Consider the following 15,378-nt stretch of genomic DNA (forward strand, 5'->3'; position numbering starts at 1 on the left):
TGGTGGTGTTAGAAGCCAGGTGTACAGACTGGTGTCCATGTGGAATGGACAAAGACGAGAAGGTGGTAGTGTTTAGAAGCCAGTAAGTACTGACTGGTGTCCATGTGGAATGGGCGAAAGACTAGGAGATGGTGGTGTTTAGAAGCTAGTAAGTTCAAACTGGAGTCTATGTGGGGTGGACAAATGAACAGAGTTGTTAGACAGGCAATGGAGTAATAGCCTGTAAGTGGAATACAATTTCCGGGACAGTAAATTCGGTCTGGAAATTGAATACACGTTTGCTCCGGTTTGCAAACTGCGAACGCGGTCACGTGGGTGTAACAACGGACAGACACACAGACACGTCGAAATTAGAACCTCTCCGTGACATACGTCACTCGGAGAGGTAAAAATGAAGAATATAGAACATTTAATTTGTATCAAAAAATATTTTGGTGCTAAGATTGCCTTAGAAAAATCCAAACGGCTAGGTATTGGTAAAAAAAAATGTGTTAGCTATTTGTAGATGAGATAATGTTTTACATGTTTTAAATGAGGCTAAAACTTCCACTATTGTGTCTAAAAAAGTGTTGGCAATGTATATTTTTTAAATATGACGGAATTGCGGTTGATATGATAGCGCCCTATTTGCGAAAAAAACCTTTTTTTAAACAGTTGAATCACTCTTTGATGATAGAATTTCAAAGGCAGAAGTTAAACGTTAAATTTGCTCGATTAATTTTGTTCGGAAAATAATATATTTAAGCGCTACGTATTACTGAAGGAGATTGATTTTGCCAATCTTTGTGAGTATTTAACTGTTTAATAATTATTTTGGTTAAGTGGGAGCCTAGCTTATGTGTGATTGGGTTGTGGCTTCCATGTTTTGGGGACATTTGCTTTTTGTGTGGCGAGGTATGATTCAGCTTTGATATGGACAAATGTTACAAATCATACTGGTAGACTAAGAATACGGTTGAGGTATAGCGAGAGAGTAGAGTTTCCACAGCAATTGAGAGATATTGAAAAGGCCTGAACAATTGACTATTTTAAAATTGAATTCCAGCACTTGCAAAGAATTAAAAAAAGCGATAGATGCATATATTTAGGTTGTTTAAGGGGTAGTGATAGTCATCTCCACTCGGAGAGGTAATATTTTGGCTTTCCCAACTTGTTTACCTCTCCGTGTGACGTAGTCCAGGAGAGGTTCTGTAACGGCCGTGTCTGTCTGTGTGTGTGTCTGTCCGTTGTTACACCCACGTGACCGCGTTCGCAGTTTGCGTATCGAAGCAAACGTGTTCGCCATTTCCGAACTGCTTTCACAGTCACGGAAACGGCTACTCTACTTGAGTTCTCACACCACCATCTTCTGGTCTTTGTCCATCCCACACGGACACCAGTCTGTTCTTATTGGCTTCTAATCACCACCATCTTCTTGGTCTTCGTCCATTCGACTTGGACACCAGTCTGTACATACTGGCTTCCAATCACCACCATCTTCTGTTCTTTGTCAATCCCACATTGATACCAGTCTGCACTTACACTGGCTTCTAACACCACCATCCACTGGTCTTCCGTCTATTCCACATAGACACCAATCTGTATCATTGGCTTCTACTCCATTATCATCGTTTGGTTTTAGGATATACGCGGCGATCAGCTAGGGTTACGAGAAACGTCTAGCCTCCCTAAGGTGGGATCGCCACCAAAGGTTTTCGCAATTGCGCTTTTTCCTTACTATTATAATGGAAACGAATCGTATATATACCCCAAAATTTGAAGAAAGCGGGCAAGAGGGGTACCCTTCACTTTAAACGTCAATATTAGCAAAGTTTGAGATGATAATAGGTATAACTTTATTTTAAACGATTTAACTATTATTAATGTTAATTATTGAAGATTAAAATAATTAAAAATAGTTATATTTATTTAAATATTAAAGATAAACCTCTCATGCAAAGAGAGAGATTATCATTGCCTCCTATATCTACCAAGGCCCGTGCATGCGATATATTTCCTTCATTGCCTCCTATATCTATCAAGGCCCGTGCATTGTGATATATTTCATTCATTGCCTCCTATATCTATCAAGGCGCGTGCATTATGATATATTTCATTCATTGCCTCCTATATCTATCAAGGCCCGTACATTGCGATATATTTTTCAAAACAACAACAAAAATGGGAAGCTCCTCTCAGAAACATAATAATTTCTTTTCTCTGTATATGAAATGAAAATATGGATCATATTGCGCTCCTTCTTTAATGGTATGAATCCTTGCCTGTCTATTAATATTTTACGTAGGAGTAATACGTTTTTAGCGAAGTCTAGAGAGGATAAACATAAGCGAGATTGTTTCGGAAAAAAAATACTGCTTCCACTATTGGGTTTATACTCCTTGTTACTGTTGTATAGAGTAATCATGATAAAAGCTTAAAAAATACGAGAGGACAGACCATTTTTATCCTCTTGTTTTATTCTTAATAAGAATATAAAACCTTTATTTTGTATCAAAAAAAAATTTTTGGTGCTAAGATTGCTTTAAAAAAATCCAAACGGTTAGGCATTGGTAAAAAAGACAAATGATATTTTTCAAATCTAATGAGATAACGCCCACCTAGTTGAAAATTGCCCTTTTTTCCGCGGGAGCCATTCTTAATGAGAATTTCGATGCTAGTAGGTTGTCAATTAAACTACCGGTATATTATTGTTGTTGGAAATTGGATATTAAATCAAATTAAGTGGTTGTAAAGAGCCAGCAGGTTTTTGCCGCTTCTTTTTGTGAGTATTTGATTTTTGTATGTAAAATGGAGGAAGATAATGTTGAAGTAAGGATGAAATGCGGAAGCGCAAAGCGCGGGAAAGGATGAGGGCAAAAAGGTCGACGTTTTCATTGGATACTTAAGTTTATATAATCTTCTCGACACGGAGAGGTAATATTTTGGTTTTCCCAACTTGTTTAAGATTCTGTACCCTTTCTATAGAGAGGGTAGTTGCAAACAATTTGTAAACCCGAAAGGACGTGTTCTTCACTTCAATAAAGTTGTTTTTCTTCTTAAATTTATATCGAAGTTTAGTGTTGTTAATTTTAATTCGCCAACCTCAGTTAAGTTTAGTCTGAAACTATTTCGAATCGTTTCATGGTGCCGAAAAAATCCGGGATGGATTAAAATTTAGAAATTATCACTAAACACTTATTTAGTAATTAGAAGTCGAGACTTTCGAGAAGTTCGTAGCCGTTAAAAAGTATGTGAATTTTCAACGAAACCTGTACGGATAAAAGAATTTCGTGAACTTTCCAAGAATTTAAAGTTAATTTCAACGAGACTTTTAAAACCGTGTGACCGTTCAAAGAAACCTGTACCGAATACGCGAATTTCTTGAACTTTCAAAGGATATTAACGAGGTTTTTAATCGAGAAGTAGATCGTTTTAATTATGGATCCACACAAAAGAAACATTAGCAAAAGAGGATACGCGAGACGAACTTTAACGCGATCGGACAATGAAATATCTCAAGTGTTAGGAGCAACGTCTCTAAGTGTAACCAACGCCGTTTTAACAAAGTACATTCTACAATTAGAAAAAATCAAATCAAATATAAGTGACTTAAATGAAAAGGTGCAAGAAGGATTTAACACGGAACACTCTTAAAAAAAACTGTTCAATGTAGGACAAAATCATGTGCAGAGGGGTGACTCTGAGATAGCACAGATTACTGACCAAATCTATACAGTTTTTATCATATCCAACTGCGCGCATAAATTTGACTGTGCAATTTTGAACGGTTTACTGACCATCTATGAACGGTTTACTGACCATCTATGAACGGTTTACTGACCATCTATGAACGGTTTACTGACCATCTATGAACGGTTTACTGACCATCTATGAACGGTTTACTGACCATCTATGAACGGTTTACTGACCATCTATGAACGGCTAACTGGCCATCTGCGAGCTGGAAAGTGACCAACTTTGAATGGAAAATGTACCGTCTTTGAACGGATAAGCGACCATCTCTCAACTAGAAAACGGACCACCCCTGGACTGGAAACTGACCACCCCTGGACTGGAAACTGACCACCCCTGGACTGGAAACTGACCACCCCTGGACTGGAAACTGACCACCCCTGGACTGGAAACGGACCACCTCTGGACTGGAAACGGACCACCCCTGGACTGGAAACGGACCACCCCTGGACTGGAAACGGACCACCTCTGGACTGGAAACGAACCACCTCTGGACTGGAAACGGACCACCTCTGGACTGGAAACGGACCACCTCTGGACTGGAAACGAACCACCTCTGGACTGGAAACGAACCACCTCTGGACTGGAAACGAACCACCTCTGGACTGGAAACAGGTCACATTTGAATTGGAAATTTCAGCTTTGAAACGAAAAAAGTACCATCTTTCTTTCGACAGAAAAGCGAGCTGTTTTCTTCAACTACAAACCTAATTTTATTTGACATAGAAGCTTATGATCTAACTTTAAAAAAGTGTTTTACACAGTATTCGAAACAAATATAAACATAAGTTTAATTTCCTATTTAAATTTAACTTAACTGGTTGACAATATTGGTCACTCCAGAAGAAATCTTTTCATTGCTAATTTTGAAAACCACCTTTTGCAGAAACTCCATGGTTTTTTGTAATCCAACAGGATAATGGAGTTGGAATGCATAGTATCCCGCAAACATGGTTGTTATTCCATCTTCTACTGTTTTAACGTCAAATGATACTCCTTCAATTTCAACCGTCAAAGGAGCCTCTAAATAGTCGTTGTTTGAAAACAATACCACTGGGGTGGATCCTTTAGGTTTCTAAACATTACGTTATACGTTAAAAATTACTGTATTTGTTGTTATACAATAAAAATAAAATCAATGCATGTTACTTACTGTTGAAGTAAAATACAGCTCCAACTTTTCTCCAAATATGCAAGGCAATAAAAGAAGACTCGCATTCAACTGCAAAACTAAAAAATAAGGAAGTTCTAGTTATTTACGTTTTATATATATTTGGAGAGGGTGACAAGTTCTAGGGAGAGGCTTGTTATGACTATTATTACAACGTAATACAATGCCAAAACAAAATTATACTTTCAGTTCTATTTTACCTTTAAATGCTTCTTTTGAAGACACTTCTTCTTTTTCCTTTAGAATACTTAAAAGGCCTTTTGCATTTTTTTTCTTGGAACACAGTTCAATGATTCTAGACACTATTGGTTGTATATGGTGTACTAACACCTTTTCCGCCGATGGCCTAATATTTTGCAAAATGTTTAGCTCTTTTATGAGCTGAAAAATATTAAGCTTTTATTAAAACTGGAACAACAAGCATTTCTACAGTGTTGTTGCTTTCTGCGTAGAAAACAAACAAATTGGTTATAGAAATTTTTACCTTGTTAGTTTTAACCAGAACAGGAAACTTTGAGACTATCTGGTCAACCCTTTGATTGTCGTAAGCCATTTTTTGCCGATGAAATGCAGTTCTCTGCATTTTCTCTTCAATTAGAACTTCATTGGGATGCCCTTTGTCAATTTCTTTGTTGAGTATATCAGTGTGCACTTTTATACTTTCTTCGTCTTCTGCCATTCCAGCCATGAGCTATGTTTTATAGTAAAGTATTAAGCATGCGCACATAGTGCGAAAATAAAAATATTTTGCGCACCCCTGGGCATATTCTTTTTGTCCTTTCATCTTTTATCTTCTTGCTCTGTGTATCTTCTTTTTCAGTGACTTCCTTATCATCAGAGCCTTCCAGCATCCCTTTCCTTTTTCTGCTGTGAATAGCTTTCATTGCCTTGACGCATTCTAAATCAGATCTATTACATCGTTCATGGCGAAATTTAGTGTGTAAAGCTTCAGCCCATGTATCCTACAAAACATATTGGTTTCAGTCGGAGTTAGTATATTTCATGTACTGATTACTCTGGTAGATTAAATATTGGTGTGCACTTACATAAGGGTTTCCATTCAGATTATTTAATTTGTCTCTAAGGAAAGGATATCTTCGCACCAACGCACTGGCCACTCTGTTTCGTTCGTCTTTGGAAGGGTAACTATGAATAGGAAAAATATATTAATTGTGGGCTTGTTCCATGACGACTTTAACTAATCTTACTAGTTATTATATTTGGTCACATCTTCATAAAGAATACTGACAATTCTCGGTCTGTATTTTCTACCAAAGACCCTAGCATCTTTTTCATTTATCAGTTTTACTATTTCTGATGGAAGGTGTGGTATGATGTAGGGATCCGGTATTCTTTGCACAACATTGCTGCAGGCTGGTATGGGAATATCTGTCTCATCAATCATAGCGGAGTTAGGAAGTTCGCCGATATTTCTATCGTACAGTGAATTATTATTATAATATTAATTGTTTAACACAAAATGATAAAAACATACTCGGTGAGGATTTTATTGTCATATGATAGCGTTTCTTCCTTAGCTGGTAGTACCAGAATTTTTGATCTATCCTCTGGTAGGCCATCCTTGAAGTCAAAGTCAACCCAGTCGTCCCAGGATGAGTCAAACACTTGGACAGTTCCAATTTTTGTTGAGAAAATATTTTCAATTTCTTCACAAAACTCAGTTTTGCCAGAGCTGGCCAAAACCTTAACACATTTCTTCTTTTGCTCGCAACTAACGTGATAGCTTCTCTCCATATTAAATACTATATATTCGTTCAGAAGAAATTATAGTTCTCTAAGAAAATAGGAAAATGTTTTACAAGTTCTCAAATTTTAACAATTTCTCAAATTTTAAGCAATTCAAATAAAAATAAAAATATTAACATTCTCAATGCATTTTTTGCATTATATGAAAATTTTAGGGCATAAATTAACTGATGAAAACGTCCGCCGACTGATTTTTACTTCAAGCATTAACATTGCAAATTCGGTGACTAAATATGATAACATTCTGAGAGTCTAGTTTATAGGTTTCCAAAGTCCTATTATCTATTTCTTTCCCCGGCTCCATAATCATCCATTCATTTAACTCTTCGACAACGTAACAATTATAATGTTTTAAATAATTTTTGCAAGTTATAATGCGGCCACACACGTGCCATTTTCCAAGCACTTCTATTAAGAAATATATTTTTATGAAAATTGGCAAATCAACTTCGTTCATTGTTACTGGAAGAAGAAAGTTTTTTTTGTACGTCACACCTTTTACTCGAATAGAAGAAGCAATTTGTGTAACATTAGGTTCTATGACAGAGACATTAAAAAATGCATGTACTTCTTTTCGGAGATTTAAAGGTAAAGAGCTAAACTTAAGGGTGAGCGTTTTCACAAAGTCATCGTTCTCTAATCCAGACGGGCCACTTCTTTCGTAACACTGAAGTAATTGATGTCTTTTTGCAAGTGTTACGCAAATGTTTACGAAATTGCGAGAATTAGCGGCTATTTGTTTGAAGTATTGATGCTTTCCTTCAAAGCGCATACACCACAAGCGTACTAAAGGTCCATATTCCAACATTAATCTTGCGTAATGCGCGAGAAAATGTATTTTCGGTATAAACCGTCCATTTGGGATCTCTTTCATAATACAATTAAAATCATTTACAAGTTCATACAAGTAAGGCATCCATGTGGGATCAATTACTGGTGATATTATAATTTCACCTATTTCAATAAGCGTTAGAAGCAATTTCCAATATTCATCATCATTAGGAGTTACGGAGCCAAACATTAAGGGAAAGAAGTATAAAAGGCACTTCATTTGTGCTGCTGTACCAACTAGACGCCCAGTACCTCTAAGGACCTCTTTAGAGATAGGTACACTTTTATCCTTCACCATCAGTTCTCCATAGGAGAAATTTTCAATAATGTCATTTATGTTTTTCAAAGATATAAAATTCTCATCTATCAGGTGATTTACAATAAGTTTTAGAACTAACGGCACAACACCCTCGTAATAATCGTGCATTATGTCGGGGGGGAGTGACTGCGTTACTTCGAAATGAGGTAGAACCGAAAAAGGACACATTCCTTTCACTCCGTACACCATTTGATTGTCTGGATTTTCCAGAACTGCTTTTAAATGATAGCGATGTACTTCTGGACTTCTAATTAACATGTTATTTTCACAAAACTTCAGCGAAATATGCTCTTTTCTAGTCATACAAAACCGACAAAATCTACCACTAGAAAAACATTGCTGATATCCACCCAACCCATTGCTGGAAAGATTATCTGCCGATATTGTAGCCAATGCTCCTTTGACATTAATATTGTTACGTACTAAGATTCCATCTGTCTGAAGTACTTCAAGGTCATCCAGAAGAGGTTTCAGTACTTTTTCATATCCGTATTGTTTAAGATCAGGATACCTTACAACCATGGCCAAGTTAATGCTACTTAATTTACTCCTAAAAACCGGGCTAATATTTCCAATCACGAAATATACTAAGGTCACTTTATGTTTACCCCTCTTAGACCCGAGGGGATTGTTCAATTCAACCTCATCTAAATAAAAATGCAAACGTAACGCCGAATTATCTTTGCTAAAAATGGGATGGTTCTTACATATTGAACCATCATCATAATCTCGTAAGTATTTGTTGTAACTCTTCGCTTTTGTTACTTCACTCCAAATATCATCATGAGCCAACATATTTTGCAATATTTTTAAAACTGGAACATAACTGAACTTTTGTTTAACAATTTTGCAATTTACCCTTTTAACACCGAGAATATAATCTATGGGCTCAATGAGGTTGAAATTATCTACACAGTATTTATGCAGGTTATGCTCTGAATTTATGTGACTTATAACTGACTGAGACAAATTTCTAGCTTCTGACATACGCTCAAGCTCCGACAAATTGTGTTGACTTAGATTAAAGCAACTGTCGATACAATTTTCAAGGATGTCTTTAAAACTCAGCGAAATGTCGTTTGCAACACTAATTGGTAGCTTGTGTTTTTCGCGAATTTTAAGCACAAAAAGAGCAGAGCTTCTTTGAAGTTGACTGATACTGTAATTTTCACGAATTTGTTCATCGTGATTGTCTTGGTTAATTTTATCAATTTCATCATAATCATTAAAGTTTTGAGCTTGAAATAAACCATCTACGTTAGCTACAATTGGTTCGCCTTTCTTAAAGTGATTTCTATAAACGTGAGTCTTAAGGGATTCGAACTTTAAAAACAACTTTTTGCAACCATGGAATGCACATAAAAATTTTCGATTAGGCTCATGAGAATGGCGAATTCTTAGGTGCTTTATCCATAAATGGGCCGTTTGTCGGTTCACTCCACAGATGGAACATGAATATGACATTGTCCTTTTCAGTTTGGCCACGACCTTGCAAATCAAAACCAAAAAACAATACTGAGCAACATCTAAATCAGTTGCTTTATTTAGTAAGAGCTTGTATATAAGGGAATGACGTTGTTATAGGGTCTTTGCCCGTGACGTCAAGTTACCTTCCCCCTTTCCTCTCCCCTTGCCGGCTGCCCGCTCTGGCCACGTTAGGACGCCATGTTGACATCCCCTGAAAACCGGTTTTCGCCCCTTACTTCATCTCCCTTTTTACTCTCGCGGAAACACCCTATTCATAGCAGTGAAACTACTCTTATTGTAAATGACTTTCAAGATACTTAAACTAAGTTAATAAAAATTATCATTCTCCCATAAATCATGTTTTTATATCCATTAGGATTAAGGCCTAATAAACGTCCCTGCAATATAATACCCATAGCGCTAAAGCTATGAAACCTTGGCGTCATTTCCTATTCTTAATGTTAATTTTTGTACAGAATTTAGAAATCATCACTTACCATAAGCTTGTTCACGGTGTTCTTAATCGTTCCTCAAGGTTTAGCAGTCTCGGAAAACATGAGAATTTGCCAAAAACCTGCTTCAGGCTGTTTAGGATATTTAAGCCTAACGGTGTCGAACGTTAAGAATTCGTCTAAAATATAAACGTAGTTTTACTCTTTGTTTAGAATCAACTTTGATTTTAGATTAAAAATAGAAACTAATTGCTTACCTATTTTCCCTTTGTCTTGAAGCGTTGATAAAAATAATTTCACCTCGCCGTACAGAAACTGAATAACCGATTACCGATAACTTAACCAAGCTTTGAAATAATTTTCTGCCTCCGAAAGCTTCGGACCGAACCCTAGATCCTAGCCTAAACTTGTGATAATGCGAGGAGGGGAGGGGTATCGAACGGCCAAAAGAGGTTAACGTAAAAACCCCTTCGCAACTCTCCCTTTTTCGTACACAATAACACTTGGGACTAGGGAGTCTCGCTTTCTACCTGCAGCATGATTCACCTGTAACATTCCTTTCTATAAACTCCCTCCCCCCGGCAATATGGAAAGGCCTAGAGGCTCAACTCTTTCTTTTTAGGGGGCAGAAAAGTAAACATGAACTTTAGCACGTAGTCCAAACTCCAAATACCAAGAAGCGAAGTATGCGTGTGTCACGTGGTCCCTTGTCGACTCAGAGTTGCCAGATGGGCGGTTTACCGCCCAAATTGGGCTTCTTTTCGATCTATGTAGCGGGAAAAAATGGTTGGGGTTGGGCGGAAGGCGGTTTTTTTGGGCTGGTTAGGTTTCTGCCGGTCTCGGCCGGCGGTAAGCGCAATTAGGCCGCATTTTTAGCATTGGAAGGTTAACAAAGTTAATTTAAGATTCTACTCGTTGAAAAGTCGAAAATCTAATAAAAAATTAACAAATTTTTAAGCTAAGATATTTTTGTTAAATAAAAACGAAGTTAATAGTAGTCTCTAGACAGTGTATCAGGGAAAGTACTGTAACTAAACAAGTTTATGATATTACCATCTATTAAATATGTTTATATTGTAAGTTAATAACCTGGCTTATTGTTAAAAAGACTTTCTGTATTGGGCGAAAATTTGGCGCTTTTTTGCAAAAACAAAATTTTTGTTTGGGCGGTAATTTGGGCTGATTTCCGCTTGGGTTGGGCGAGATCTTCAAAACTGATCTGGCAAGTGGCAACTCTGCTTGTCGTCCATATACTTTGAAGAGTACACGTGGGTCACGTAGTCCATTTCGGGGAAAATAATCGTTAAAGGGAGAATGAACCATTCAAAGGAGGAGTGAAATATATTACAAACTCTCGGCTGATAGAATCTGTTGTAATCTCAATTACATTGATGCAACAAGGTCGAGGTTAAAACATCATGACCGGATAGGTTAAATTATCATGACCGGATAGGTTAAATTATCATGACCAGATAGGTTAAATCATCATGACCAGATAGGTTAAATCATCATGACCAGATAGGTTAAATCATCATGACCAGATAGTATATTAAACTATGGTGAAATATATTAAATCGTGATAAAATATATTAAATCAAGGCTATATGAAATAAATTAATTCAAGGCTATATAAAATAAATCATGGTTATATAAAATAAATCATGAATATATAATATATAGCATGAGTTTGATAGCTTTAAATCATATCCAGGTCGCGTTTAGATAGAGTAAATCATACCCAAGTTACGTTTAGATAGATTAAATCATATTTAAATATATTAAATCAGTTTTAGATAGTTAAATCAAGTTTAAATAGAGAGTTAAATCAAGTTTAAATAGATAGCTAAATCAAGTTTAAATAGATAGTTAAATGAAGTTTAAATACATTAAATGAAGTTTAAATAGATTAAATGAAGTTTAAATAGATTAAATGAAGTTTAAATAGATTAAATGAAGTTTAAATAGATTAAATGAAGTTTAAATAGATTAAATGAAGTTTAAATACATTAAATGAAGTTTAAATACATTAAATGAAGTTTAAATACATTAAATGAAGTTTAAATAGATTAAATGAAGTTTAAATAGATTAAATGAAGTTTAAATAGATTAAATGAAGTTTAAATAGACTAAATGAAGTTTAAATAGACTAAATGAAGTTTAAATAGATTAAATGAAGTTTAAATAGATTAAATGAAGTTTAAATAGATTAAATGAAGTTTAAACATATCAAATGAAGTTTAAACATATCAAATGAAGTTTAAATAGAATAAATCTGTGCAGTTTTGGTAAAGAGCGTCCAACACTGGCTGATTATTTAAGAATCTGTGCAGTTTTGGTAAAAAGCGTCCAATACTGGCTGCTTATTTAAGGATCAGTGCAGTTTTGGTAAAAAGCGTCCAACATTGGCAGCTTATTTAAGGATCTGTGCAGTTTTGGTAAAAAGCGTCCAATATTGGCAGCTTATTTAAGGATCTGTGCAGTTTTGGTCTAAAGTGTGCAACGTTGGCTGCTCATTTTAAGATCTGTGCAGATTTGGTCGAAGTAGTGCAAAGTTGGAAGACCTCTGGTCGATTTTTTCTAAGAGTGAACCTGAGTTAGAAAAGGACTTACATGACTGTGAACTGATTCAAAGTAAAATAATAGATTTAAAAGCAAAATGCCTGGACGTTCAACATGATCTACAATCAGCAAACCAACGGTCAGGAGCATCGAGTACCACGCAAATAGTAAGCCCAAACCCATCTCCTTTATCATTTAATAGCGCGCAACTTGCAACCACGAAATTACCGCGAATTGTCATCGAAAAATATTACGGAGATATCAGTAAATGGCAAGAATTTTGGACGTCGTTTGAAACAACTATCCACAATTCTTCGTTACCCGATTCTGGAAAACTTGTTTATCTGAAGAGTTACCTAGGCGGCACAGCTTTAACTAGCGTTAGCGGAATTTCCATGACCTATGCAAACGCAATTATCACTCTTCAAGATAGACTTGGAAGAGATGATCTCGTAGAAAAGGCTCACATTGAAAAAATTAGAAAACTAGAAGCTGTCAGAAAATCTTCAGAAATAAAAAGTTTAAGAAGTTTCTTCGACAGCCTGTACATTAGCGTAATGGGTCTTGAAGCACTAAATGTTAAAACGAATACTGAATTGTTGCCAGAAGATATAGTCCTCAGTTTTACCCAGAAGAACAAAAGGGCAGACGCGTTATCGATAGATAAGTTGATAGATTTCCTAAAAGAAGACATTGAAAGTAGAGAGCAAGCGTGTAATTTGAAGAAAAGCGTCATCTCCGTTGAGAGAAAACCAGAAAACGCCTTCAATAGAAGCTCTACCTTCAATAAACCGAAGATTGCGTCAACATCTTCCTTCAAGGCAACAGTAGCCCAAGAAAGCCCATGTGGTTTTTGTAAAGGTTCACACAGGATGGAAGACTGTACCGCTCTAACCGCGAAAGAAAGAAAGGAAATTTTCAAGAAAAAGTCCCTCTGCTTTATATGCGCCCAAGGAAGACACATGGCTAGATTTTGTAAGAAGAAAAGAGAAGTTTCATGTAAATTTTGCAATAGATGTCACTCACACATGGTGTGCGAGGAAAAAAATCCAGAAGTTAATCAAAATCAAGAGACGAATGAAGGTCAAGGAAGTGAAACATCAAGTATGCCCACTATCACCTCTAAGAAGGACAGTGTTTCACCACCGATTTATCTTCGTACTGCTTGGGCTAAAATATGTCATGACGGAAAAGAAGTGAAAGTACGATGCTTGTTAGATGACGGTACCTATGTTTCGTCCGAATTATGCCAGAAGATGAATTTACCAGTCGTCGGCAAAGAATCCTTGAACCTAACCGTATTTGAAGGGAAGAATAAGAAAATAGAACGTGGGAGAGTACAACTAACACTAGGAAGTCTCTTCGATTCTCAGAGCATAACTATAGAAGCCATTGTCTCTCCTAAGCTAAGTGGAAATATACCAGGAGTTCCAAGAAAGGATTTGATAAAACTATCCAAAGAAAAGAGGTGGAATTTAGCAGACACGCCTCCTCCAGAATCACTCTCGAGCTCAGAAGAAATAACCATGTTACTGGGAGCCGATTATTATTGGAAGGTTTCAAGTGGTAAAACAGAAAGAATTGGTACATCCCTCATGGCGCATGAAACTATTCTTGGATGGACTATCCATGGTAGAGACGAAGACTCGGAAGAAGAGAAGCCCTCAACTAGCATTTATAATATTTGCGTCTTCAAAGCACTAGTCAATCAAGAAACAAGCGAAGATGAACTCATATCGGACAACTTGAAAGCCTTTTGGAAATTAGATTCCCTTGGAATTGTACACAAAAGCGACGAAGAGTTAATGATCGAAAAGGCCATTAAAAAGAATTCGATTCAAAGATTACCTATGACGGAAACCGTTACAGTGTATGTCTTCCGTGGAAAGAAGAAAGAAAACCTTCGAACAACAACTACATTCAAGCTAAAAGAAGATTTCAAGGTCAATTAAGGAAGTTTAGACAAAACCCTGAGTTATTTGACAAGTATGCTGACGTCATAGAAACGTATATAGAAAATGGAATCGTTGAGAAAGTAGAAGGCGAAGGTGAAACCAGCAAGACATTTTACCTTCCACACAGAGAAGTCATCAAGAAAGAAAGAAGCACAACCAAGCTCAGAGTGGTTTTCGATGGCTCTTCTCACTCTCCAAACTTTCCGTCAATTAACGACTGTCTCCACTCAGGACCAGCTTTGAATGTAGATCTATTAGGTCTTCTCGTCAAATTCAGAAAGAATAAAATCGCCTTCACCGCGGACATAGAAAAAGCGTTTCTCCAAGTTGGACTGTCCGAAAGCGATCGAGATGTGACGAGATTCTTACGGATTAAAAACAGAGAATTAAACCCGGATCCACTAGAATTCGAAGTACTCAGAATGACCCGAGTTTTATTTGGACTGACGTCAAGCCCTTACTTACTTGCGGCAACCATTCGATTTCATATCGAAAAGTACAAGGAAGAATTACCGGAAGCCTACCAACTGTTAAGAGATTTTCCATATGTTGATGATCTCGTGGGAGGAGCTCAAGAAGAACAGAAAGCGCTGGATCTAGCCAAGAAGTTATATCAGTAACTCAGAGAGAAGGTATAAGATGCCTTTGTATTCGCGCGCCATAGTCCCAGTCCCCCTTTCAAAATACAAGGGGGGACGTAAAAGGAGGCGCCGGGCTATTTCGCCTCTCCTCAGTCGGAAAATATGACAGTAATTTTCGTCACTCGCGTTGTCGCGCTGACGTGAGTTTTCAAGACCCAATGAGATGCTGGTTGTAATTTAGAGACGGAGATTGACTCCGGACCTACGTTTGGACTGGAGATAAAGCTGGAAATCTGGCGAATTTATACCTTCTCTCTGAGATACTAGATATAACTTCTTGATCTAGCTAAAGAAGCTAAAGGCATCTTAAGCACCGCGGCAATGCCTTTACGCAAATTCCAGTCAAACTCGACATGGCTAAAAGACCAACTGTCAGAAGAACAAAGTAATCAAGAATCAAAGGAAATTACCAGTAAACCAGAAAGCACCCTCATGATAGTATTGGGTATCTCTTGGAAACCAGAAGCGGACGTATTTTGTTTTG

General features: G+C 36.8%; 4 protein-coding genes across 4 annotated transcripts in view; 2 read left to right on the forward strand and 2 right to left on the reverse strand.

Moving 5' to 3' along the window:
- Positions 1–4,421: 4,421 nt before the first annotated feature.
- Positions 4,422–6,665, reverse strand: LOC149682649 (sterile alpha motif domain-containing protein 3-like). The gene is made up of 8 exons (XM_089834305.1): positions 6,399–6,665; positions 6,112–6,336; positions 5,950–6,049; positions 5,659–5,865; positions 5,388–5,594; positions 5,104–5,284; positions 4,886–4,962; positions 4,422–4,807 (listed from the first exon to the last, which is right to left on the reverse strand). The coding sequence occupies exons 1-8, from the start codon at positions 6,656–6,658 to the stop codon at positions 4,541–4,543; spliced, it is 1,524 nt and encodes a 507-aa protein (XP_089690431.1). The 5' UTR covers positions 6,659–6,665; the 3' UTR covers positions 4,422–4,540.
- A 117-nt stretch (positions 6,666–6,782) lies between these two features.
- LOC149682650 (uncharacterized) lies at positions 6,783–10,475 on the reverse strand. The gene is made up of 3 exons (XM_089834304.1): positions 9,997–10,475; positions 9,785–9,918; positions 6,783–9,308 (listed from the first exon to the last, which is right to left on the reverse strand). The coding sequence occupies exons 2-3, from the start codon at positions 9,785–9,787 to the stop codon at positions 6,870–6,872; spliced, it is 2,442 nt and encodes an 813-aa protein (XP_089690430.1). The 5' UTR covers positions 9,788–9,918; positions 9,997–10,475; the 3' UTR covers positions 6,783–6,869.
- Positions 10,476–11,130: 655 nt separating this feature from the next.
- The window catches only part of LOC149682651 (uncharacterized), a 271,813-nt gene continuing 267,565 nt past the window's right edge, over positions 11,131–15,378 (forward strand). The window contains exons 1-2 of the mRNA XM_089834207.1: positions 11,131–11,146; positions 12,260–14,986. Of these exons, the coding sequence (XP_089690333.1) occupies positions 11,131–11,146; positions 12,260–14,250 (2,007 nt within the window). The 3' untranslated portion in view covers positions 14,251–14,986. The remainder of the gene's footprint in view (positions 11,147–12,259; positions 14,987–15,378) is intronic.
- Positions 14,317–14,873, forward strand: LOC149682652 (uncharacterized). The gene is made up of 2 exons (XM_089834208.1): positions 14,317–14,333; positions 14,381–14,873. The coding sequence occupies exons 1-2, from the start codon at positions 14,317–14,319 to the stop codon at positions 14,871–14,873; spliced, it is 510 nt and encodes a 169-aa protein (XP_089690334.1).

The sequence above is a fragment of the Phalangium opilio genome, unplaced genomic scaffold, assembly GCF_054372755.1.
Source record: "Phalangium opilio isolate 3A_F unplaced genomic scaffold, DU_Popi_V2 ptg000038l_1, whole genome shotgun sequence".
Lineage (NCBI taxonomy): Eukaryota > Metazoa > Arthropoda > Arachnida > Opiliones > Phalangiidae > Phalangium > Phalangium opilio.